General features: G+C 40.5%; 1 protein-coding gene across 3 annotated transcripts in view; it reads right to left on the bottom strand.

The window, feature by feature from the left end:
- Positions 1-26,265, bottom strand: part of BTRC (beta-transducin repeat containing E3 ubiquitin protein ligase) — a 118,796-nt gene that overhangs the window by 51,870 nt on the left and 40,661 nt on the right. For all 3 annotated transcript variants that reach the window (XM_082486410.1, XM_082486408.1, XM_082486409.1), the window contains 2 exons: positions 17,823-17,900; positions 5,123-5,212 (listed from right to left, as the gene is read on the bottom strand). In XM_082486410.1, coding sequence (XP_082342536.1) covers positions 5,123-5,212; positions 17,823-17,900 — 168 coding nt within the window. The remainder of the gene's footprint in view (positions 1-5,122; positions 5,213-17,822; positions 17,901-26,265) is intronic.

Here is a 26,265-nt window from a genome sequence, read left to right as displayed (position 1 = left end):
GGGACTTGAGAGTACAAGAGGGACACTCTTTAGATCAATTTGTCCTACTGCCAACTGGAACATTCAGCCTGGAACCCAAAACGTTTGTTTATTAAAGAGTACTCGCGGTTTCTCCTTTGAATTCATACAAAAATTTTGAGCTCAATGCTATTATTGTGCAGACGATTTTTATTCTAAAAATTCAGAAGTAGTGATGCAGAAAGAACTGACAAAGGAACGTAGATTTCAATTACTTCCACCACTCCTTGCTTTAGCTGAATCATCCTTGATTGTAAAATGTGTAGCTGTAGTTAAATAATACTATGCATCTTTGAAAGAAAATTTCACAGAGCATACTTAAGTGCCAAGCCCTATTCTGTGTTTCCAGAATTGAATAGAACAGAGCTCTGTCCCCCTGTATGCTATGAATAGCTTACCAAGCAGGCAGAACATCACTGCCTGCTTAAGCTGGACTTTTCATCCAAGGGTCACAAAAAGCATCATACAGTTAAATTTCCCAGCATTTCTGCAAGCAGAGTATTATTCAGTTCCCTTTCTGAAGAGGAGCAAGACAAGCCATCAAGTCCACAGAGGATAAAAACACAGTGCTAAAAATAAAGGGTATAAACCCTTTCTAGATTCCTAGTTCAATACTGTAATCATGCACATTTAAAACTATGACGAACAGCAAAGATTCCCTAGAAGACACAACATGCTTAAAAGACTCTGAGAAGTCCCTTGGTTTGCTGGGACCTTAGAAAGCAGGACCAGTTATCACATGGAGGTAGCAAGGAGTGGCCTGAAATAGCAGCCTAATTTTTCAAGGGTGGTGTGCTTGACTATTTTGCTGTCTCCAATTTCACTTATCTCAGATACAGATAGAGGCAGAGAACGTCTCCTAGCTGCTGCTGAGTTCAGAACTAAGTAGAAACCCGGAGGTGCTGTATGCCACTTAGAAGGTGTCTTTGTGCTGTCTCTGGCAGGTATGCCATAGGCTGCTTATCTCTGGCACACGTAGGAAAGAATTCAATGTGCAAAATGAAACTGAGAACATTTCTTTATATCACAGATACAGACAAACTGGAACTGACTGCAGAAATTAATAAACAGTAAAGACTTATCTAATGAATACAGGAAATGGGTACTGACTGTAGAACTGTGTTAGATCAGCTGTGCACCAGTCTCTTGCTGGGAAAGAAAAAGGCACTTTGAATCAGAAGGGCATTTCCATAATCCAGAGAACTGCAAAATCTTATGGACTCCAAGTGAACAGCAAAACTCAAACCTAATGCAGCCCACATTATGAAAGGGTGAAAAGGTAAGACCTCTGTTTGAAAACAGAAATATATATAATCTATCCAAGCAAAGGCTCAGCCAAGGTGACTGGAGACACATCAGAGCATCCCCCACTGCACAGCAAGCAGAAAGTGTGAAGGTCACCATAGAAAGTAAATGGTCCCGGATGCAGAACAGAAGAGAAACTTGTTTGCACACCCAGGAGCATCACAAGAATCCTAGTGACATACCAGATGCCAGGGGATTTTTAACTGTGCCCCTCTCTAATTGAGGATGAAGCACACACCAACACCATTATCTGGCCTGAAGATACTGGCTTACAAAATATGGAACAAACAATAGGAACAGATGCTCATTTGGCCAGATTTCAATAAGCCTCATTAAAACCAAACACCCTGTCCTTGGAGCTCAGGTTCATGCTACATTTCTACCTTATTTAAGCACCTAGCACCAATTCCTGAGAAAGCTGTCCACTTGTGGTTGCACACCAGTAGTATCATAAAAAGAAACCTTCTCAGAGACATTTTTTGATTTCTAGAGACAAACAGGAGGATTTTATATGTGTGTGTGTGCGCGCGCAGGCGTGTGTGTGTGTACACATATATAAAAACACAATTAGGGACTAACTATGTCTAAAGACATTAGGTTAAATATACATCAGACGTGTTGACCACTCAAATGCAATAGGCAAAAAGATGCCAAAAGATTAATGGAAAAACTCCTGAGGATGAAAGACAACCAATGTTACAGGTCACACAGGTGACATCTGTGCATCACAATATATAATTTTTAATTCATGATTCCACCTTTTTAGTCAAAACATGAGCACACTTAAAACAATTTCTACTGCTCCTTATTTGCTCCTACCCAAATATACCCAAGTCCTATCAATGGAGTTTCAGAGGACAAATACCAGAAAAGCACGGCTAAGAACAAAACACAAAGATTCATCAGAATGTGATATTATAGTTTTATTTTTAAATGCCTGAATAAAACTAGATAATCCATAGGTTTGCAAAAGCCACTGAGCACCTGGCTGCACAGTCAGCATAACATTGTATACAAGACCGGGCAGACAAGGTTTCCTGAAAAACAGAGTTCCTTGAGTGGTCAAAAAGACAGTAGCCCTACGCTACTCTCTATACTTGAAAATGCATATATGTTTATTATAAATCTCTTTTCCCTTCATTTTAGAGAGAACGCGAGTTGTTAGGTTAGTAAGTTACATCTGACTGTGCTATACGGAAGCATTCCTTCACAAGAGAGCTTGATGGATGGACAGTGCTTCAGTCTGAAAAAAGGTATCTCAATATTGATGTGTACAGCCTCAAGAGAAACCACGTGTCATTCTTTGAACAAACTTTAGAAACCTCAAGCGCATGATCAGCAAATGGCATTAATACAGTCTTAACAGAGCACAATTTTCTTTTTTGCACGTAGGTGCAGAATCAGAAATTCTTTTGGAAAATTTGGAAAAAACATCGTCCCTTGCAGACTGACTGACACTTCTGACATGCATGTGACAACACTTACTGCAGCTCCCAGTCAGGGCTGATACTGCATTGCAGAATCAGAAAAAGTAAATCATGATTTCCAAAGTAATCCTTTTTTGTCTTTCAATGCCAGTTTAAAAAAAATTGAAACCCCTTTTCCAAAAGTGCTGCAGATAAAGAAACCGACAGTTATAATTTCCAGTCTTCACCCTCTTGACAAAACATTTTAAAGTCCAAGGCTGTAAGACACATCAATCATGGAGGATAAAACTCGCCATGTGCATAAGGCTAGGAGAAGGCCTCTGGACTCCTTAAATCCCATTTAAGCCCTTCACCTAGGGAACATTTAACAGTTGTGCCATTTGCCTATACCATCACTGAGCCACCTGCATTTAGCTAACTGGATTTACAAATGCTTCAACACTTCTGGAATTTGAAAGACAAGCTTTCTTAGAACATATTTCATTTTGGTTTGTAGCTTGGAAGGCAAAGGAACAGAGTACAACAGCCAGGCAAGCTAGTACTAGAGGAATTGTATCCCCAGAAAAGTCCATGTTTTTTCCATATATATATATATATAAAAAAAACCCACATATATGCATGTGTGTGTATACATGTATATATGTTTTTCATATATGTGTGTGTGTGATGGCAGATTGTCCTATAGCATATACGCATATATATAGTCCTACAGCACATAGAGACTCAATATTTTAAAACATATGCTTTCTCATCTCCAGCGTGATAGTTCAAATTCATCCTCAAAAACATAAAACAAGTCTTGCAGTCCCTGTCTTGAGCCCTACCCATACCTCTTACCATGATCCCACTGAAATACATTTTTGGGAGAGTTTATTTGGGGCATTAGGGTGTTAAAGGTATGTCCTTTCAGTTAAAAGAGGCATCACAAAAACTAGCTGTAGTTCCTGCACATCCTTGCTCCTTAGTAAGATGATCAGGTCAAACAAGATGCTATAAAGCAGATGGGGTTGAATGGGTTTACTCTAGCTCGATGCTGTGAGCTGCTTCATAGGATCAGAACGATGCTGTACGCCAACATAATTCAGTCAGAGCTGCTCTGGTGCTTTTCTGAAAGAGTTTCACCTACTTTGTATCATAAAGCGCCTTAGGAAGCGGTGTGCGATACCAGTCGTCTTAAGCTAAGAATGGAGGTGTCGCAATTAAATATTAGCACTTTGTAGCAAGACTGGTAGCTTCTCTCAGAAGTGCTTCTCCACTGGAAGGTAACCTGGCATGTCAAGCACAGTTTAGGAGTGCTAAGCCACCTGCAAGCGCCATGACAAACTTTTATGATGGCAAATTCCCTGACAGGAAACAAAAGTAATGGGACATCTAAATTTCACCAGCAAAACCCCAGCAAAGATTTAGCTGGGAAATTATCTTTAAAGGTCACTACAAAAGTGGGCCCCGAAGGGGCAAGGCACCTTTAACAACCACTCAAAATATGAAAAAAAAAAGAGACTTCAAGAAGATCAAGGAATAAATGACCAAAAGAGAAAACAGGCTTTTGAGTGGTCAGGTTTGTGGTGACAGAGGAGCAACAAAACGCCAGCTGGTTTTGGTAACAGATGGCTGCGTGCACTGATCTGTCCTGCATTCCCATTCTAAACTTCCTCTCAGTGGAAATACGAAGCTTGCACAAGGCTAAATGCATCCTTCTCTCGGCCTTTCTATACATATTGCATCACGGTTCAAATGTTTTCCATACACAAACAGCCCTACATGTATGCCATTTTACTCTAGTTATGCTAAATTTTAAGAAAAGAGGGTGGCAATGGCACCTCATCTTTTCCAATCACATCATCTACTATAATTCTCAAGGAATGACTTTTCTCTGATGGGCTAATATATCTATTTTCTTACCATTTTAACTGCCGCATTTCCCTTTTCCCTTTCCCTTAAATACACCCTGCACTGTATTTTAATTGTGTATCTTTCTTTGTGCACCTTCCCTCTGGTAGCTAAAAAAGGGAACCATGATACAAAGACCTTTCATGCAGTATTTTTAGCATATATCTGGACATTTATCATTTGAAGTTGCCACAGCTAATTACATGGCAGGCATAGGTCATCCCACTGGAAAAGCCCATTACTTGTATAGCAGAATGAACCCTTCAATCCTAGATAGCTCAGGACTCAAGTAATCATTTGCAACAGAGAAAACCAGCAAGTCTGAAAACTCTACACTGAAGGACAGAAAAGCATGCCCAAAATACTTACGTTCTGTTTAAATATTTTTTTCCTAACTGTAATTTTTAACTAGAACTCTTCTTTGATTAACAATGAACAGTCTGCTAAAAAACCCTCAAAACCAAACCCGATCTTTTACTTACTTTGGCCACACAATTTTCAGTCTTCATAGCAGTGCTTCCTAGACATACTGTTTCCTGGTTTAAGCATAGTCTGGCACAGCTGTTGTAGGTCTGCAGAAAGATTAAAATGGTTATGAATAGAAGAACACGATTTTCTTTCAGGCACCACATTTTTGGCAGAGGAATCCACAACAACTCTACTACATTTCCTTTTTCCTAAGGTGTAAATATTTCGAACAACAGTAAACTAGTCTACAGCAAAAGCCTATGTTGAGGGCACGCGTGTCCTCTGAGAAGCTATGTACAATTTTATAGTTCTGAAATACAAAGGGAAAAAATTATTTTTCTCCTCTTTTCCTTTGAAAAGGAAAAAAACCCCACCCCGATCTCAGTTATTTGGTCATTCAACAAAATGCTGCATAACTGAACAACTAAAGGAAGGTGATTTCTACATGCTAGTTATCACAGTGTATGTCAAATGTTAATAAACATCCTGTCTTCATCAGGTAAAAATACATAGGCACAGTATGAAGGTTATAATCAGAAGTGAGCAAATGCAGATCACATCTCACTTGTTGTATTTAATCTTCCCAATTTCGGAAAGCTTTTTCTCTTAAAGTAGTCTTTTTTTCTTTAACTCATACACTGTCCTGCCAAAGGGACCCTCAGCTGAGGCTGCAGACTTTGGAGTCTTTGCAGAACACATTACTTATAGTCTCTCCCTTTTTCAAGGGCAGCATACGAACAGTACTTATGAAGTGTGCTTAAAATTATACTGTAGTTGATTTGGCTCTTTAAACTAAGATGCCTGAAGAACTCAGGAGTTTCTAATGGAGGCTCCCCCCCTACTTTCAACATCTTTTTAATTACCACTTGATTAAGCTCACATTTTCTAGTAGTAGGAGGAGCATAGTAGCACCAAACAGCTCCAGTATTGGATTAAAACCCCAGTGTCTGTCGCCATTTACAGAAAACTCCCAAGCAAAAGTGGCAGCCCAAAAGCAAGCACAAACTTGCTTTGTTGCAAGAGAAGTAAGTGGACCATAGAGAAGATGTTGCTACCTCAAATAGTTGTGTGGGGAAAACCCAAGAAGCACGTTGAAAGAGAACAAAATTAAACTTGCTACAAAGACATTTCCAAGAACATTAAGTAAAACATACTAATATTCATGATATTTTTAAGATTGCCTTAGGGTGAGGATACACAAAGATTTGTGGTGAACTGCCTGTCAGTTATTTCCCTGTAATATTTGCTGGCAATGTCTGAAGATCCTTCCTTCAGGGCTTGCTACAGATTTTTATTTGTTTGATCTGAAACTAATTTGACCCCAAACCTGCCACAGGTTACAAAACGCGCAGGCAACATGGGTGTGCTAAGGGCTCCTAAACCTCTCCCTCCGCTCTAAGGCTACATCAGCAGAGCCAGACTGCAGACTCAGCGCCGAGCACCAACAAATGATCTCCCCTTTTTGCCCCTCTGCCACAGGCCTGACTGTGCACAAGATGTAGTCAGTAGCAACGCAGAAACCAGCAGAGGAACATATTGCAAAGGACATCAGAGGCAAGAATGCAAAGAGATTAAAAGGGGGTTATGCCAAGCGACAGGAGATATGTCCACAAACCCAGTGTTCATAACAGTATCTAGCTCAGGAGGATGGTAAGCACCAACTGATGGGAACGGAGTGTTTACAATCAGTTTATAGCATTGTTCACCCAAGTTCTTATGAGCCTCGTTAAGCACTCCTTACTGCCCAGCATGGGAAATCAGTATACTGGCTCAGGTGGATCTGCACCGGTCCAGCACAGTACAGACACTCTTGGGGAAATTCAGGAAATCACAGCCCTTTCCATCTTACTTCTTTATAGACCCCCTTTTAAAGTTCACCATGAAACAGAAACAAAAAGGAGCACAGAAGCCCTATCTTCACCATCGCTTTAGCAGTTCATGTTTTATTCCTCAGTGAGCTCTCTAACCAGGAAACAATCAGTGACAGACAGGAATGCAGAATATCCTGGCTCCAGCAGATCTCCTTACAAGTCATAACATTGATATTTGCTACAACTAGCAGCCAGCTAGCAATTTCCAACTCTGGATCCAGAAGGAGGAACTGAAAAATTCAAACACAGAAATCCTTTCAAACTGCCGTGCAATGAACAGAGTGCATCTTTCAACAAGAGGAGGTTGAGATTCAAACTGGGATTAGGCCATGAGCAAACAGAAGTCTGATGGACTCAACTTAGCCTCTTGCAAATATTTGCCAACATCGTAAAACCATCACTCTAGTATGCACTGAACTTTCTCCTCAGAAGAAAGATCAGAATGGTATAAACTATTATAAGTTGAGGCTTAGATGTAGCAGCCCAAGTGGTGGACAGAAAGTTGACACCATCTGCTTTGCACTAACATTCAGACAAGACCATGCAAACTTCATTTTATAAGCATCATGTTAGTTAAAATCAAACAGATTCTGAAGGTGAAAAGCCATGAAGAGTTGATAAGATTCTTTGTTCAGTATTCACATTTGTGTAATTTAACCCATTTATCACAAATCTGTGATTTCTTTCATTTGCAATTTAATTCCTAAAATTCCAGCTGTGCAGTATTTCTGCACAACTTATCTGCTACATACTGTAAATTTCATGAGGAGCCCTGACTCAAAGAAAGCTACTACTAACTCTACTTTACAGATAAAAAGCTCAGCCACAAAAAACATTTACTAAAAGCAAGAAGGCAGCCTGTGGCTCCATGAACTGAACCATGAACCAAACTCGGATCTTGTCAGTCTTTTTCCTCCCAAGACAGGTATGCACAAACCTTGGTAGCCAGACAGCTTTTTAAAAGGTGAGCTTACAACAAGCTTTCTCTCACATTTACAAATGGGAAAGAGCAGACAATCCAAATATACAATGTGAAATACTAAATGCTAAATCTAAAAACCCTAGAACTTTCTGAGAAGGAAGCAAGCTCACTATGCCACTATTCCAAAGTTGCGTGTATGTCAGAAGGTAGATACAAATAATTATTCTAATGTATTGCTTAATTTTTATTATTTTCATCCACACTTTACATCTCAGTGTGAACTGCACCAACTGAACTTCCAGCATAACTTGTTCATCAAATCACACAATACCAGGACTAGTGACACTTGACAGAACTAGTATAGTATAAATTTAAAGCAGATAAAAATGAAACACTTCTTCATACAGCAGGCAGTGAACTTCCAGAGCTTGCTGGCCCAGGACACCATGGAGAGAAACAACATCAGCAAGTGGAAAAAGTGGTTAACCAAACTCATGGACAGCAGGTCCATAGAGTACTCGGCAGAGATATCCCACAGACATCCCTAGTGCAACAGCAGTAGATGCTGCAGGAGCAGAATGGAGCACAGAGAGTGGCCAGACCCATTTGCTCTCATTCAACAGCATCTTCCACTGGAGTCAGCACTGGATGGGCAGACTCTGGGTCTGACTGACCTGGGCACTCCCGCGCTATTAATATCTCTCTGCCCTTTGACAACACAACAACGATACTCAAATTCCTCTTTCCCAAACTTTTCAGCCGCAGAAGTGAGACAAGAACATACTTTTACTATGAGAATTAACTTTTACACAGTTATTTTATTATGTAAAGGTCTATGTAAGTGCCAAATTACCAGACGGCCATTTAGTCCTTCAGCAGCTCTTTGTTTGTCAATAAAAGTAGTGGGGAATTGAGAAAATTAAAAGGAGTAGGTACAATGGATTCAACCCATCAGGATATAGATTTGACAATAAAACATAGTCATCTTTAGTTCAATGTCCATTACTATGTTTGCAGAGTTACAAATTTCTTCTGTTCTTATTTTCACGTTCTCACAGAAGAATGCATTAGCAGCCTTGTGGCATGAATAAAAAGGGTAAACAAGATTCACGTGCATGTTCTACAATACGTTTTAAAAGGTTTCAAAAAAGCAGACGAAAGCCTAGTTCCCCCTTACAGTCCCGGGGAAAAAAAAAAAAAGACATAAAGTCACTCTACTTAATAGGTCTCAATAGAAACATGTTGATAATGTTGCAAAGAAGCTGCATCTGGCTTGTGAAGGCATGAGAAGCTGGGAGAATATGTTGTGAAGGTAGTACTGTATGGCTGCCCTCTTCCAGTGTTCCTTTGTAGGCAGCAGTTACCGGCTATTGTGAGACACAAGGTTACCGCCGGACACAGAGATTTGATTTCATCTGGTCTGGCTGTATTTGTGTTCATATGCTAAGAGTTACTAGTGAACAGACCTAACTGAAAGCAGAATGAATGTCATATCATCAAGTAATAATGCAGAGCCCTACATTTTAGGTGAAACATTTGATGGTGTCTCATGCTCCTTTCATTGACTCCAATGCCTGTGGGAACACTGACTAACCTAGAAGAAATCCAAGAAAATCAAAACCAGAACCAAGCCTCAGAAAAGCAAATTTCCCGTGCTCATCTTTAAAGCTCAATCCTTTTACGAATCTCATCTAATTTGCACCAAAACTGTTCAAGTTTCTCCTCACCTTTCATCAAGATACGAGGTTTCTTCACCAAGGAGAAGCAGTCTGAAATGGTAGCCTGGTTCAACACCACAGGCAGATAGCTTTGCGTTGGAGTGCTTTAATATGTTTTTATATTGCATATAAAGCATGCAAACATAAAGCAGTTTCTTGAAAACTACCTTCTTTGTGGAAGCTGGCTGTAATTCTGAACAAGTTTTCAATTTTCGTACTGCTGCTAGGGTAAAACATTTTAAAGAGTTTAATTTTTACAGTGGCTTCAATGACACGAGATTATCTAACAAAGTAATGGTTAATCAATAGAGGGTTTAGTTGTCAGGTGAAACATATAACACACTAAAAGGGATTGATTGCAAGGCTCCTCCTTATTTACTGAGAGGTATATATTTAAAATGACACAAACTTGTTACCAAGCTGCATTCCTTTAACCTTGCAAAAGCCGTTTGAGAAGAGTGTTAAACAACCCTATAGCAAAACAAGCTCTAATGAAAAAAAAAAAAAAAAAAACACTACAAATATATGGCAGCACCAAATCATGTCAGAAGCAGGGGAACCACAAAGCTGTATTCACTCTCAGCCAAAGGCTTAAAATGCCACAGAGACGCTAGACTACGGTTCACTAAAGATAGAGCTGCATCTGATCTCATTCCGTAAGTGTCTTTGGTTACATTTTTCTTTTTAAAGAAAGTACGGTCCTGCTCTTTGACATAAACACATAAACATTTCTACTCTTGTCAGTGTAGCTCTGGACAAACGCTGAATGCCAACCTGAAGCCTCCAACCCCAGGCAGAACTCTGTGTGTGTGTGTCTGTGTGTGTGTGTGTGTACCGTGCAGCTTTTCTGCCAACTGAAATCCATTTCTTTGGCCATTTATTCCGAGAATCCCCAGTCCCTGAACAAAACTCCACTTTTTAATAGAAGCTGCAACCCAAGAGTTCAATAAGGTTTACCCCCCCAATAGTTAATAATTACATGATTTATCAGAGAAAGATAACACTAATAAAAACACAGCAAAAAGACAAAACCCGTACCCTCCCTTCAAGTCATTTTCAAGGAAAAGATTATTAAACTGTTCTTTTTGAACAAGGGCTTTTGTAGCTAAGCACAAATTACCAAATGGTTAGAAAAAAAAAAGTTATTAGACTCAGAAGAATTCAGCAGAAGTGGGAAGTTATATAAACAAATCACTCCAGCAGATTTGGAAAGATCGCTTTCATCTTACTTAGAGTCTTAGGAGACTTGCATTAATTACCCTTTAAAAGTCTTTCACATGGACTATTTAAAATAAATGCAATTTATTTATTTATTTCAAATTAGGTGCTTCTTCTGAAAGAATTAAGTAATCTCAACAAATTTAAAAACGTTTTTATAAACAGGTAATTAAAAAGAAGGCTAGAATTAAGTCAAGCTGTAGAACATTACCCAGGATTCGCCGCTATTATATTCTTAAGACGAAATTTTTGTTATCCCTAGCCCAGCCTTGGGAAGGGTAGTCTCCACGGAAAGTCGTAAGACAAAATAAAGACTAGCCAAACAAAAAACTACATCATTTACAGGATTTTCCCTAAAGCACAGTTTGTCATATTGCAATTACACCTTGCCGTCTGTGAAAGCCAGAGTCCTTAATATTGCCACTAGAGGGAAGACGTGTCTCAACACATGGCAATGGTAGTTGGGGAGTGGGTTTTCTTGAGCAATTACCATAACAAAGCTCCCTTGGCTGTGTGTACCTTCTAATTACTCAGTACAATTAAAATGACTTACCTAAAACAAACAGGGAAAAAAAAAGGCCCCTAAAACAAAAAACCTCAAGACAATACAAACAAAAAGCCCTACTCCAATCTGCCTGTTATCTGAAATTACATTAAAGCTGAAGATCTTTTTTCCTCATCTATCAATGCGCAGGGGGGGAAACAAAAAAAAGAGTACGCCACAATGCTCAAACACCACGGGGTTGTTCAGCGACGTAAAAGCATTACAATAAGCAAAAACAAAGAGCAAGGAGAACTCGATCTCTTGTTAAAGAAAAGAGAAAAAAAAAGAAAAAGGAAATGTCGTGGTATTTAGCCATCTGGTAGCTGCTTGAAAACAAATTGTCCTCAAAAGAGCAGAAATACAGTATGTCTTCTCTCAGTTCACTGGCTTATGAATCAGACTCCCCCCCCCCCCCTTTTTTTTTTTTTTTTTAAATACAGGAATGGTAACGTTATACTTCTGTGCTGCTGCTGCTGTCATTTCCTTCCTGTCCCACTGTGCAAAGATAACCATGGTCATCCCAATCAGATCTGGTTATTCCAACTTGGATGCATTATTTGCAGTCTTTCGGGATACATCTTGTTGGGGCCATTGTTCAAAATCCCTCAGGATTTTTTTCTCTGACAGCTACTTGCTGATTTTTAAACCCTTAAATCTTTCATTTTTATAAGGCTCATCATTAAGGGAAGATGGCAGCCAAGTGATTTTTCTTTCCATTGACAATTTGTGACATTTTTCCAGCAGCGTGCAAGGTGTTGAAAACCTGGCAGCTGTTACCTCCCGCGATGAAGATCCTTTTTTATCCTCCCTTGACAGTTTAACTCAATGGGTCAGCACCTTTAAAGACTGCAAAGTACCACTGAAGTGGATGGAGGCTTGAATTACTGCTCCCTCCCTAATCAATGTAAACCCTCACTGCAGGTGAAACTCTTCATCTATAGAGGTGCATGGGGGAGGAAAATGTAATGCCCTGAGCCAGATGGTTTTCATCTTGTTTTTTAAAGAAGAAAGGAACAAGCTAACAAGGGGACAGCTACTTTGTTAGCTTCTTGGCCTCTCTCATGGCTTTGGATCCCCAGGGTTCCAGCCACACAAGAGAAAGAATACAGAAAAACATAAACACTTAAAGAAATATAACTAGGGGGCTGGCAACACGCTGCTTTCAAAGAGTTGAGAGCCCTGTTCAGCACTTTATTTATCACTGCCCACGTTCTTCGGATGGTAAGTGGACATGGACACAAAGGGCAGGGGGAAGCAGACAACACTTGCAATTTACTCAATTACAGAGGAATGCAGAAATGTGGCCGAGTGACAGATTCCTATTAGCACTAATGCTGAAAGAGCCCAGTGGCCTTTCCGCCACAAGGCAGCGTTCCCATTGTAACTTAGACTCCAGCACAACCCGCCTTAGCTAGTTTCTTAACATGCATTGAGTGTCACAGAGGAATGGAACTGATTTTTTTGTTGTTGAGAATAAAGAAAAAAAAATCAAACAGAAAGAATAATCTTAAAAGTAAGATTAGGGATGTTCCAGCAATTTCAGGAGGCTTTTCAGCCAGCAACTCCTACTTGCAAGCATTAATAGCATAAAGAGGTAAGCAGGATAACTTCATAGACCAGGTATGTCCTGTCTTGGCCAGCTCTCCAACAGAAGCCAAATTTGAACTGCAGCATCCTCCCTGGAGGGAGGGAGGGAAGAAGAGAAAGAGGAAAGGAGGAAAGGAGGGAGGGAGGAAAGGAGAGAGGGAGGGAGCTGAAGGACCCTCACTCTCTCCTCACCATGTAACCTTCCCCACCAGTGAAAAAGAGGGCTTCAACTTTGGACGGCAGAAATACTTCTGAGGAGGAGAAATACACCTGGAGAGGAGCCCTAAGCAGTGGGATGAGGCCGCCAACTGGAAGTAAACGGTTGAAGGTTACTACTTTTTGTCTTTTCTTTGCTCCACCTTCTTTAACCGCTTTCTGCTTCTTACTGTTTGCTTGTGTATTGGCTTTAAACTCTTAAGATCAGACTGTGCCTATTTTAACTTTGCAATAGTGTCTACCGCATGTTTTAGGTGCTACAAGTAATTTTATAAAATGATCTCAAATCTGTAAGAGTGAACTGAGATAATATTCTGTGTCAAAACAGTAAGAGGGAAAATTCTTGAAAACGCTAAGGGGCCTGTTTGAATGGGGTAACAGACAGGGACTTTTTTCCCCTAGCCTTCCATCTGGAAGCTCACAGAAAGACAGCAGAGTCCAACGTGAGGTTCGCAGGAGGCACGGTGCGGCAGCTTCGCTGCTGCCAGCACTTCCCCACAAGGCACCTTCACCCACAGACAAACCACAGCAGCAAAAGGCACTTCATTATTGCTGCACTGAAGAGAAGGGAGCGAAGGGTTTTAAACAACCTGCATTGTGCCCATCTTCTTTAAAAACCAGCGGGGTAATCAAGTTCAGGGCAGCCCCGGACAGCTGCCCTGTGACCTATTCATGTTGACCCCCACTATTCATCACTTTCCTTAGGACTATAAGGGCAAGCTCCTGGGGAGTGACCACCACAATAGACAGATACGAGCCAACAATAATACGGTTCCTGCAAAAAAAACAGATGGCACTGCAATAAATTTACAAATCTGCATTCATGGCTCTGTTAAAAACACCCAGAAGCTAAAAGGCTGGAGGGGCCCCCAGAGAGCTTCCCCTTCCCCATTTCTAAAGGCCGTCTCTCTCCCCAAGACTATTGAGCTCATGTTCTTCATAAATGAAGAATGGAGACATAGCCCTTAAAATAACAAATGCCTGACCTAATCAATCTAGTGTTTGGGTCTAACGCTAAATGATAGGCACTGAAAACTAATTATGTTTTTTGGCAAGGAAGTTGAATTAAAATGGAAACACACAGGTTAAAAAGGCACTGAAGCATTTGCGAGTCCCTTTGAAAGGGCGGCACACACACACACACGCTCACACGCAGGGCTTGAAACAGGAACCTGATTCAATAACTCATGCATTTATTTTTAAAATGAATCAGATTAGTCCCATGTGTGACCTGCCGGTCCATCTGTATGAGCTGGACTTAATGGGCACTCTTCTCACGCTTACTTCAGTTTGAAGTATGAGAGAGATAAATTTAGTTTAATTTTCAACAGATCAAGCTATCCATTTTCCAAATGGACCATCTGGATCAGCCTATTAAAATTAATTTATAACTTTGCAGTGTGAAAATTCGTTTGTTAGCTTAAATAAAGTTGCCAAAAACTTTTGCCACTTGTCATTGTTTTTTCTGAAGTCTGTTTTCATACTCTGATTTTCAGTTTGCCCCTTCAAAATTTAATTTTGTCAGATCAAGCACTCAACAAGAACTGAACATTTGCATCCTTACTTCAAAATGTCATAGCTTAGATCTCTTCACTGTTCCAGCTAACAGTGTCAAGTTCATTGCCTTTTTCTGTTTCCTTTCCCAGTGCTAATCTTCATGTCTCTTCGGTGTTGCTGCCCCTCATGCACCTAAGAGCAGCTGTGCCTCCCACTTCCAGCACGCCAAGGACACAGCTCCACTTGTTGAGACTTCTGAAGACAGCCTTTTCCAAGAACCATTTTAACCAACAGTTGACTTTATTTCTCCTAGTAAGAAGTCCATAGCACTGAGCAATGGGGGTCTTCAGCCCCTGCTTACAACTTCAGATGCTTAAGTAAACTTTACACCTTCTTATTACGTCCACCTTCTAATATGCATGTTCTACAAACCCACCTGAGAAAACATTTATGGCTAAGGCTTCATACCAGCACTGCAAAGAAGGCAAGAAAAAATAATGCACCTTTATTTAGACTTGTCAGCAGCTGAACACATCCAGACACCACATTGTGCCTGAAGTGGTCTGATGCATCGCATTAATTTTCTAAAACTAATCAAGAAGTACTAAATATGTGGATACTTTCACTAGAAAGACCATTTAAGTAAACAGACTTCTCCTCTATCCGCATCCACACACTCAATTCCTCTGTGCATGTAGGTCCACGTTCCCCAATAATAAAACTTAAATAGTGGTGTCTTAAGGGAGAGGCAGAAAATATGAAACTGTGCACTGAATATTTACCAAGTTAGCATCTTGCCACTAAGATGGAAAGCACTTTTTGTGTATTACTGCTTTGACAGTAATTTGCATGTCAGATCTTTTTGTTTTTACAAGATATGGATAGATGTAAGAGAGGATAGCCACTCTGCATACCTTCCTGTAGGAGATGCAGATCTTTCCAGTAAGTATCACTCTACTAATTTACAATGAGTATATGGGCACATGGCTTCATATATGCCTGATTTCTGCAGCTGGAGTTGGAAAACTCCCCTCTGTTTCTCATCCATCACTAGCAGAGAAGAGGAGCAATTCAAGGTTCCAAAATGCTTAGACAGCTTTATTTATGCCTACATTAAGAAGCAAAATTTCTTCTACAGCAGGCATAAAATCATGGTCAACCACCTCCTATGATCTAGACAAGAGGGCACTTGCTTTAAGACTAAGATTACATCTTGAACTTGTCCACAAACATTTCTCAACACAAAAGGCCCCAGACACCAATCAGAAGACCCAAGGGGTTTGACCTGCATCTGTCACTGTAAAGACTGGACACAAAGACGGAAACCAATACAACATCTCAACAATATCCTGAAACACAGCTAACCAGCTCTGACGTAAACAATGTCCATGTGAATTATTTCCAGTATGAGATATCTATACAGTAGGGTTTTTTAGGTGTATTCTTGATATCTAGGCACCTTGGTTACAACGAATTATGGGCCTGTGGGAAAGACAGCTTTCCCAGGATGCTAAGAATACTTCTGCAGATTGAAATATAACAGAAGGGAAACCCAAATCAAAAAACTGTACCTTCTTATTTGTATAACACTGCTCGTGAATATTTGTCTTTTGCTTAATCAATAATCATTAGGAAGAAAGTGTGATGAAAAGGCACACAACAGGTAACTCGAGTTCCTTTTGACTTAACAACTCTTAACTGTGAACGTTTTCTTGGAGAAGAGACATACACCATTTCTTGTTGAACCTGAAGGCTTGCCACCGCTAAGATAATTCTAAGATGAAAAAAAAAAAAACCAGTTATCTGTTGTGCTGGTGACAGCGTTGGCTATCCTAGTGATACACAGTATGGACCTAGTAGCTTTGCCCTCAGCCTCGAGTTCTCATTGTTTGTTGCTGAATGCCAGAAACATTTTAAGTTTGGTGTAACATATTTAATCAATTCTACAAGGCAATCTTTCTCAAGCAATTTCTGGGACCTTACTCATTATCCTAGCATATTGACTCTTGTCTAAAAGACTTACATGGACTACGTCTGTTAGTTGGACCTGTCCTAGCCACATATAGTCCTTCACATGACACCTAGTCCCACAAAATTACACACTCCTAACACAATATATTATTTAAAAACAAAACAACCCCCCCCAAAAGCAACAACTCTGAGAACAAGTACACTATATAAAAATTATATTTCTTCCTTTACTATGGTTCTGACCCACAATTTCTCTTGCAAATAGCAGAAGTGGGGCAGCGTATTACCACCCTATTCCTCTCCTGAGACTGCTGCTCCTGTAGCCAAGATGCAGAAGGAAATGTGCCAATTCCTCAGCTGTTGCAATGTGCGGCCTGGGGTATTCACTTAAGTCACGTTCATCAATGGTTTTACTCTGATATACCAGGCAGCAAACTTGGGCAGCTGAGGCACAGACATATTTTTGCTTCTGCTGCCTGAAGGTTGCAGTGGGAAGAAAGAGCAAGATGCTATGTGAAAAAGGATCTGAAATCACTAAATCCAACTTAAATACCCAAGAAATCACAAGCCAGACCCCCTTTGTTGGCCATGGTGATTAAAAAAAAAAAGTTATTTTGAATTGGTAAGAAATTTGCTTTACTACAGAATGCAAAGAGATTATGTTTTATCAGACCACTCTTTCTCCTTTGTACCCATTAGTAATTTATATGAGCGTAGAAGAAACAAGAATAGGTCATTTTTCAGGTTATTAACCTGGACACCACCTCCAAGAAAATTTACCTTCAAGAGCATGAAAAGCTTAATTGTTGTAGAACACTGAGATTCTTGATCTGAAGCAAGACAAAATATACTACAAATAAGACAGGAACAATTACAGAAGCAAGAGCTGAAGAGGTCTTGATGAACACCAAATGGAGAAAGGTAAATCTAGAGAGTCACAGCTGACTGCACTACACAGGAGTCTAGATTTCTTTAGAAAGAGTCATCAAACTCTCCTGAAAGCTAAATATCTGTGTCTGATTTCCCTGGATACAATGTGACTTGCTCAGACTTCAAAGGAGAAAAGAAAGGATTTTCATGAGCACAAGTCAGACTTCAGCTTCCAGAAGCACTTACGGATTCACATAGCTAGGAAGTTTTATTGCATTTTTAAAGAGACTGATCACATACCTGTCTAAGTGAATTCTTCTCAGGAATGATCTTCCTAGGGGGCTCATCATTATTACAGTCTTCTCTCTCAGAGGAATTCTGTGAAAGAAAGTAAGCTTTAATTCAGTTCTTATCCCTAATATCACTCTGCGAGGAAAAATGAAACAGAATATTTGTACTACACAGGCTGTAGTATTTTACACATACGTATACCAGAGGCTAACTTGTACTTTTAAGCCAAGCAGCTTGTTATGGCAGAGAAAGAATTTCTCCTCCTCAACACAACAATGCACCACTGTGCCTGTATCTATTGAAGAAGCCTGTACTTTGAGGATTTATTCTGAATCTAGCAATAATGGCTACTTTGAAAACCTGAAATGGTGGTTGGATCAGCATGGCAACACCAGTGCTCCTGAATACCCCAGAATAACCATTTAAAACAGTGGAACCTGTGGAAAACAAAAGGTTGTGAAGGGGCACAACTGTTGTTCTCTGTCCCCCTATGCTTTTAATCTGCCTAACAATTTTTAACTGCACTGAGTCTGCTTGGCTGCCAAAAATCATGGAGAAATTACGACAGACCTAAATTCTGGTAAAAAAGGTTGTCAGGAGATCCTTAAAAAAAAAAAAAAATTGTGTAGGTAGCGTATAATATCATGGCTATGTTTTTCACTCCTGCCCCCCCGACACTACATTCATGTACAATTTCTAGAAAGATTGATGCTCCAAAACTTAAGCTGCCACCTCCAAAAAAAAGAGCATCAGTAAGACAAAAGAAGGTGGACAAGAAGAAATACAAGGGCTTTTCCAGCATGAGTAATGAAGACCACCCCACCAGGAGACTTTTGTCCTGTTAACCTTATGATTAAAACCAATTATTACTTGTTTTAGAGTAAAGATAGGCTATAGTTTCTCTCAGGGAACGCACAGTCTATAGCAAACATTTGGTTAAAAACTGCTGGGTATGTGGGGGGAATCCTGCCCTCACTGCCAAAGTCAGCTACTCAGGAAGACAGTGTTCCTTTGCATGGGTTCAGCCACTGCGTTGACAGAGTAATGACAGCCAGCTTTGGGGGAATCCCACACACACATCTAAAATCAGTTTGATCACCACAGTATTCATAGCCTTAGGCCACATTCCCACGCATTCAGTAGTGAGCAACTAAACAGGTTTTAAAGAGATACAGAAAAACTGCTTAGGGAGAGCTCTGCCAGGAAAAAGGTGGTTTTCCAGTTACTTGCAGACAAGCTCAGGAGGGCATATGTTAAGGCAGAAGTTTGCATTCTGTACCTCTCCCGCCTCGTCCCCCAAATAAACTGTCCTTCGCTGAGCACGGCTCTGCCCGGCTTCTCACAGCGCCAGCTTCCAGCCCAACACCTCAGGAGACAGAAGTGGCATCTGTTGGCAAAAGGAGGAGCTGGACCCTGCAAACAGCCAGCGTGGCAGAGCAGGGCTAGCAGAAAGCAAGCAGGCTGCGGGAAGCCATCAGAGGAGCAGTGTGCTCATGTGCCCACTGCAGTGCTGCGTGATCAGGCACCATCTAGGCAGTTCAGGTTTGCTGGTCTGGTGAAGGGGAAGAAAAGGAACTGCCAGGAGGTAGGGCAAGGGTAGAGCTGTTTGCTGAGAAATGGCAGATAAGGAAAAAAAAAAAAAACCAAAACAAACAAAAAAAAAAAAACAAAAAAAAACAACCAAAACCCCCACTTGGGATGTCATAAAATGGTCGGGAGGATTCTGTGTAAATCAAGGCTTGCAGACCAACTAGTGATTTTTGAGTTTTTTTAAAAAAAAAAAAAACAAACAAAAAAAAACCCAAAACAAACAAACAAAAAAAACCAAACAAAAAAAAAACAAACCCAAAAAACAAGACATAGAACCTGCAAGGCACCAAGAGATCTGGGATGCTGTAACCAGGGTTTTATAATGGAAATCAATCCTAAACAGGCCTGATAAATCGCTGTAAGAGGCCAGCTTTTAAAAGTTTTCATATGAGGTCTCAGCCAGGACCAAGTTATTACATTAAATCCAGCTTAGAAAGGACTGTGATCATAAAAACATACAAGCTAGAATCACATATCTCCAAAAAGGAAGGTAAGGCATTAAAGCTGCTCTTTTCTGCTCATGAAATACAGTTTAGTAAGTGGTTAATTCAAGTAAGGATTTAAATTTTTGTGCCCTGGAGAAAAAGACCAAGTGCTAGAAACATAAGAACTTGAGGTGAGTTACTATACATTACCAGGGAATGTATTTTATTGGAAGGGAAAGTGAGGGGGTTGTTTACTGTTTCTGGTTCCCTTTTCAACATCCACCCCCTTCCCTACAATAAGTGCCAAAACAATTTCTCCTTCCAAATAGTCTTTCTAGGACAGTGAAATCTTGCATTCTTCTTGCCTTTCACAGCCATTAAGGATCCTCCCTCAAAAAACACTAAAAAGCAGGAAAATCAGTGCTGCTGGTGAACTGTCAGCCCTTATTTTGAAATTCCTAGTTAGTGCAAAGCATCAAGTTATCTACTTTTTCTTTAAGCCGAGCATCTAATTTTAAGAGCAAGCAGAGGACCATTTTGCATTCATTATCTTTATAGGTGGCAAGGCTAAGAGGTTGGCTGAACAAAGACCAGACAAAGACTGCCAAGTGCATATGGTGGTTCACAGCTTGGCGTCTCACCATTCTACAGCACCAACACAGCAGCTCCAATAGCAGACTATTAAAGAGGAGCGCTGCTCATGCACTTTTGTCGGCAAGTAAGTTACGCTTGGTGAAGACAGAATGACTGGAAAGCATTACACTTAAGAAAAAGCACAGATGTTTATAACTCCCGCTCATTTCTCAGGAATAGGAAACCCATCAATCCAGGTGCAGGTACAAGACCCTGCCTATTTCAGGACTAACTGTAGCTGCATGGAAGTGAATTTCACTTGATAGGGCAACACTTAGCCATGGCCATGGGAAGAGCATAACATAATCGACTGAAACAGTACATCTATATATTTCTCCTTGCTGAACAAGGTGGGAGGAGGGATAAACACGTGCGAGGTCAGAATAAGGTTTGCTTCAGCAGGACTTCAGCGATGCTCTTGGCTGCAAGAGAGGCAGACAAAGAGAGGAACCGCTCTGAGCACCCTCTCGTGGTTACTGAAATGCATATCTCAGGCACAGACCTGGAAAGAAGCATTTGGTATCCAGACGGTAAGTTGGGTGTACTCACTGGGAATATTAAAGATCTGCAGCAACTCTACTTGATACGTAGTCAAGGAATGATGGAATTTGTTAAGGTAAAAGAAGCAAAGGAAACCAGTGCATACAAGAAAGCTGAAAAGCCATACAAATTCCCTTCCATCAGAGAAAATTTTTAAACCCCACAGGTAAGTCTTCTTCCATAGACTAAAGCCAGACTGCCCCAAAGTGTTCGTGTTTGCGTGCAGGGGTCTCTCCTTTTGAATGAGAACAAGCAAGATGAAATGAGAAGTGCTGAAGTCTCCAAAGCACAAATTGATCAATTTTGGTAAGATAAATACTGTGCCCCCCCCCTCCCCCTTTCCATAGACAGGTAAAATAGGTATTTTTTTTTTTTATCTGCCCAAGGTCACACAATGACAGTGGAAGCGCTGGGAAGAGAAGCTGTGGAACACAAGCTCACGATTCTCGTAACCTTCACAATTTCTCTCTAGCAGGAGGTTCCTGTAAAGGAGCTCTGCCCTCCATAGCTCATTTTTCCTAAAATGGATACTGTCTGTAATGAGATTCTTTTAAATCTGATTTGCATTTAAAACTTAAGCCTGTAATTAACAGAATATAACTCCATGGCAGGTTGTCTTAAAGACCACTACAAAATTATTACTATTTAACTCTCCCCATGAAGCCTCCTCCACAACTAAACACAACATGCTAAAACGCATCCGAAATCCCTAGACTGAAGCATTTGACAGGAGATGACACGCAGTATTTTGTGTACACAGCCCAGCAAAACACTGCTGGGAATGAGATATAATACACAGAGAAATGCACTCCCAGGGACTACCAATTGGGCAGAGCTACCTTTAGTACCGCCTCGCTCGTCATGGTGGAAATCAAACCCCTGCCAACTGGGGGAGGCTTTCTTTGGTGCTGTTCTGCCCTGCACTAATTGTAGAAGAGTACAGACGCAGCCTTTTTCCAAGTGTGGAGAGGTGGGGGTGGGGGAGAAGCGTGTGTCTATGCGAAGAGCACAACTATTTTTTATGCTTTCAAATTCTTAATCCTGTTTGGAGCTGTCAGTGGGGGTTAATGGAAGCCTTGGATAGGAGAATTCCAATCTGGTTGGCAGATGGATAGGTTGGTTATAGCTGCATAACTATGTCTTGCCTGCAGGCACAATTCAGAACACTGTTAAAGCAATATAAAGTCTCTGTCAAGCTGAACCATTTGGATCAGTAGCAAGGAGAAATAATAATAAAAAAAGGAGTTCATTTCTGGGCCTTGCGCGTTTATGCTAGTATGCAGAAACTGATTAATTGTCATCGTGTGCTGGTCTGCTATACCTCGGATTTCTACTTCTGGAGTAGATTTTGCATGCTAATATAATCATTCTCCCTCTTGAGACATTAGCAAATAATCAAATGAAAAACAGGATCATAATTTACTGAGATTCGGGCAATTCTCTATGCAAATTTGACTTGTTATTGCTGCTGCCTCGTTAATCTGAATGCCTTTGACAAACTCCTTTGATTTATGAACTCATGACAACTCCAATGTGTATATATTTTGCTAGATTGACATTATCATTAAGAGTGGGTGGACTGAGCTCACATGAATGGCTGATTTTATTCGCTGGTGTCTGCTGCTCAACAGCTGAGCATCTCCTTCTCACAAAGCCCCTGAGCGCCAGGCTCTTCCCATCTACCCATCCATTCATCATCTCGATGTTAATTGGCCCAGGCTTTAAGCAAATTTTCAACACGATTTAAAGGCACGATGACACTGATTACTGACCCTCTGCCATACGGTGCCTATTGATTAACCTGACAGAGATGATGAGCTTGAGGGAAACTAGGTGTGTGTGGACCTCGGGGAGGGGGGGGATGATAAAAAAAAAAATATTGTTTATGCAGGCAAAACACTTGTTATTATCCCAAAGGCCAGAATTTGTGCTGCTCTGGCCCTTAAAACACACCATTGCTTTAAACACCTGCATCCAATACAGAAAATGCTTGCTTGCTGTGGAAAAATGATTACAAATTTGATGTCATGTGCAGTCTGTATTTTAATCGAGTTCCCTGATAAATAGACCCCCTCAAGCCAATCAAGTCTCACTCTAGCCATTGTGTGCGTATACATCAGCTCGAACAGAAGCCAGGGCAGGGTGCATTTTTAGTGGTATCAGCAGATCCAACCGCATGTAGGAAATCTACTTGGGTATTTCAGGTCTCTAAGCAAATAATACAGTGGGAACACAGTGTCCAAACAGTTACAGTAGAGTAAATGTTTCAAGGGCAAACTGGAAGCCAGACGTAGCTGTCTTGGTATTTCTGTTGCCACATTAAAATAGATGCTTTAACACACATCAATGAAACAGTGCATTTCCCCTTTTCCAGTGCAAACTGTTGATACCACCTGACCCTCAAGCTCCTAGGTGCATTGAGTAAACACAGCATTTTATCAGAGCTTGAAAATAACTGACATCCTCTTTCATGTTTCTTTAAGTGTCCCCACACTGCACTTGGTCCTCCTCACCAAGGACAGAGGGGTACTGTCTCAGCCAAGAGGGAGCCACTGAATAAAGTAGGTACATCAGCATTCTGCCTGCAGACTGGCGCTATATGAAAGGACAAGGAAGCAGAAGGCCTGTCTAACCCCCGCCCAGCCCCAGGTTAAGTCTGTCAGTCAATGCACACTGTTCTCTCTCCCAAATCAAGGCAGCAGCTTGCCAGCAGTCGTGATGTTTCTCTGGTATAGGAGGTGGGGGGGATTTGGAAGGGAGGGAGTGTCGCCCCAAAATGCCTCAAAGTTAGTTGTCTTCTAGTTTGCATCAATTTCTTGCAGAAAACAGGACAAGGAATCATTGGGTAAAGGTATGGAGAAATTAGCTGCAATTGCCTGATGGCCATGTCAGCCAGAGTGGACGGAAAAGGGGAGGGGGATGGAGGGAGAAGAGAAAAAGAGAAAGAGGGAGAGATGTGTGGAAATAAGTGCCAGTCTAAGACTAGAGGCACACATAAGCCTTACGTTCCCTTTCCAATAACCTTTGTAAGTGATAGATGAGTCCAAGCCCATTGTTATCGTTCAGGGACTGTCAGCATCCTGATTTTATAAATGCTGTCTGTCAGTTTATAAATATCTCAGCCATTTCAAACAGTGCTAGGATGAATCCTGGCATAGCCAATGTCAGCCTGAAAGCAGTATTACCATTAAAAAAATATGGGTCTAGCATCCACTAAGACCATTTAAGGATAGATTTTCCTTTTTTCTCCTCCTATTACCCAAAACGTTCAAATTCATGCTTATTTGGCTAGTCACTACAATATATAAAAGCAGTCCTTAACATTGGTAACGTTCTTTGAGAAAAACAAGTATGAAAGCTGCAAGTTTAAAGGCAATTCTCTGCCTGTGCAGTAGATAAAACAAAAATGACAGCTGTAACACACAGGGAGATCCACAGCAATGAAAATGCAGAGATAAGTATCAGACCCCATTCCTCTTTGGCATTTGCTGCTCTGAACATTCACCGAGATTAGATCCTTTCAGAGAACACCATAAATTGCAATGTGTAGGCACAAGGGGGTGACTTCAGCCCGGAATGAAGGCATAGACAAGTTTCCCAGCTCTTACAAGTTTAAAGTTAAATGGTACTTTTGCAAGGGGTTTACGGCTAAGCATAAGAATGCCGGAAGCAGAGGGCAGAGAAACTGCAGCCTGCCTTGCAGTGACCAATATCAGAAAGGGAAAAGGAATAAGCTAAACTGGTCTTCCAGTTCAGTGCCTGCTTTGCAGACTGGTATGCACATGTGTCTCATGATTATATACCTATTATCCTGTTAGCTGCACAGAATCCTGGCTTTTTTTCCTCCAATACATTTATAAACTCCCCATGACAGGTACTTCCCCATCCTCACCCCAAAACGTTTGCGTGGTGCCTAAAGAAATTAAGTTCAAATTCACGCCTGAGCAGCTCAGGTACCTACTATAAGCTAAATTCTTAAAACTGAAGCTTTGACAGCAGTGAAAATGGAAAAGTACAACACTGTCCCTCTAACCAGACACATACACACGCATGTTCACGCAAGTCCCAGTTTGGTCTGCATCTATGTTAACACCACCAACAATAACAAAAGTTTCAACAACCTTTTTTGCAGTTGAAACCCAGGACAAGGCTCTGGGTTTTTTTTACATCTGTAGAATGGATCCTTCATATTTTTTCTCGTTTTTCATTCAAATAAATAATTAGAAAAATACACATTTTCAAAGCAATGACACTTGATAACGGAACTTCATGACACCAAGAAAAGTTTCTTATCAAGTTATTTAACTTATTAACTATTGATTGATTATAACAGGAAAGTCAAGGGTGTGGGGAGTCTTAGCATTACTAGAAGAATAGTAAATTAAGTTTAATGTTAAAATACCGAAAGCCAGCACAAATATCAAAGATCTGATGAACAGACACATTGTGAAGAGCATGAATCTAGTTGTATTTAAAAAAATAAACAGAAATCCAGGTGCTGCAAACAAGCCATTTAGGGAAATTTTAAAAAACTAGCTTCACTTCATACACATTTCTCAAATGAGAGTGAGAGAGACAAAGAAAAAGAGAGAAAGAGAGAGAGAGAGAGAGAGAGAGAGAAAATACGGCTAATGAGAACAGTCTTTCCACGTTCCCTGGGAAGCAGCCCTGCTTAACATTTCTGTTCTGTGAATTTAAGAGAGTCAGCAGTGGTAAATTTGTTTTTAATATTCAAGCTTTCAAGCCTTGCAAGCTAGTTGGCCAATGGCCCTTTCTATTCCAATGTTTGTTGGTGCCTTATTTACACAAGCATTACATCCGGAGAGCCTTTGAATATAATTTCACGTGGATTAAGGGAAGAACATTTGCTTCTGCTAATCAGGACATCTGGTTATTTTTGTAACTCGCAGACATCTGCATTAGGCAGTTTGACTACCCCATTCCTCATAACAAGGTTAGAGCTTAAGAAGCCTCAAGGACCTCCCGTTGAATTTTATTATTTGCATTTTTTCACAGCCAGATCTGTTTCAGAATTTCTTTTCCCAAATAGCACAAATCGATCAGCACCTTCACAGGTATACATATGCTTTTATAGCTAGCACTTTGTATGCTTGATTTTATAGCGTACATCTTGTACGCCAAGATTTTATAGTAGTTCAAAGCTATCTACATCTTTTTAAGGAACAGAAAGTACATACTCCCAAAAAGCATGGATGAAAACATCCAATTAACCTTATGATACACATAATATGGGTACACTTCAA

The sequence above is a fragment of the Vanellus vanellus genome, assembly GCF_965231255.1.
Source record: "Vanellus vanellus genome assembly, chromosome: 7".
Classification (NCBI taxonomy): Eukaryota; Metazoa; Chordata; class Aves; order Charadriiformes; family Charadriidae; genus Vanellus; species Vanellus vanellus.
The sequence above is the reverse complement of the archived record's forward strand: the minus strand, read 5'-3'. Positions and strand labels throughout refer to the sequence as shown.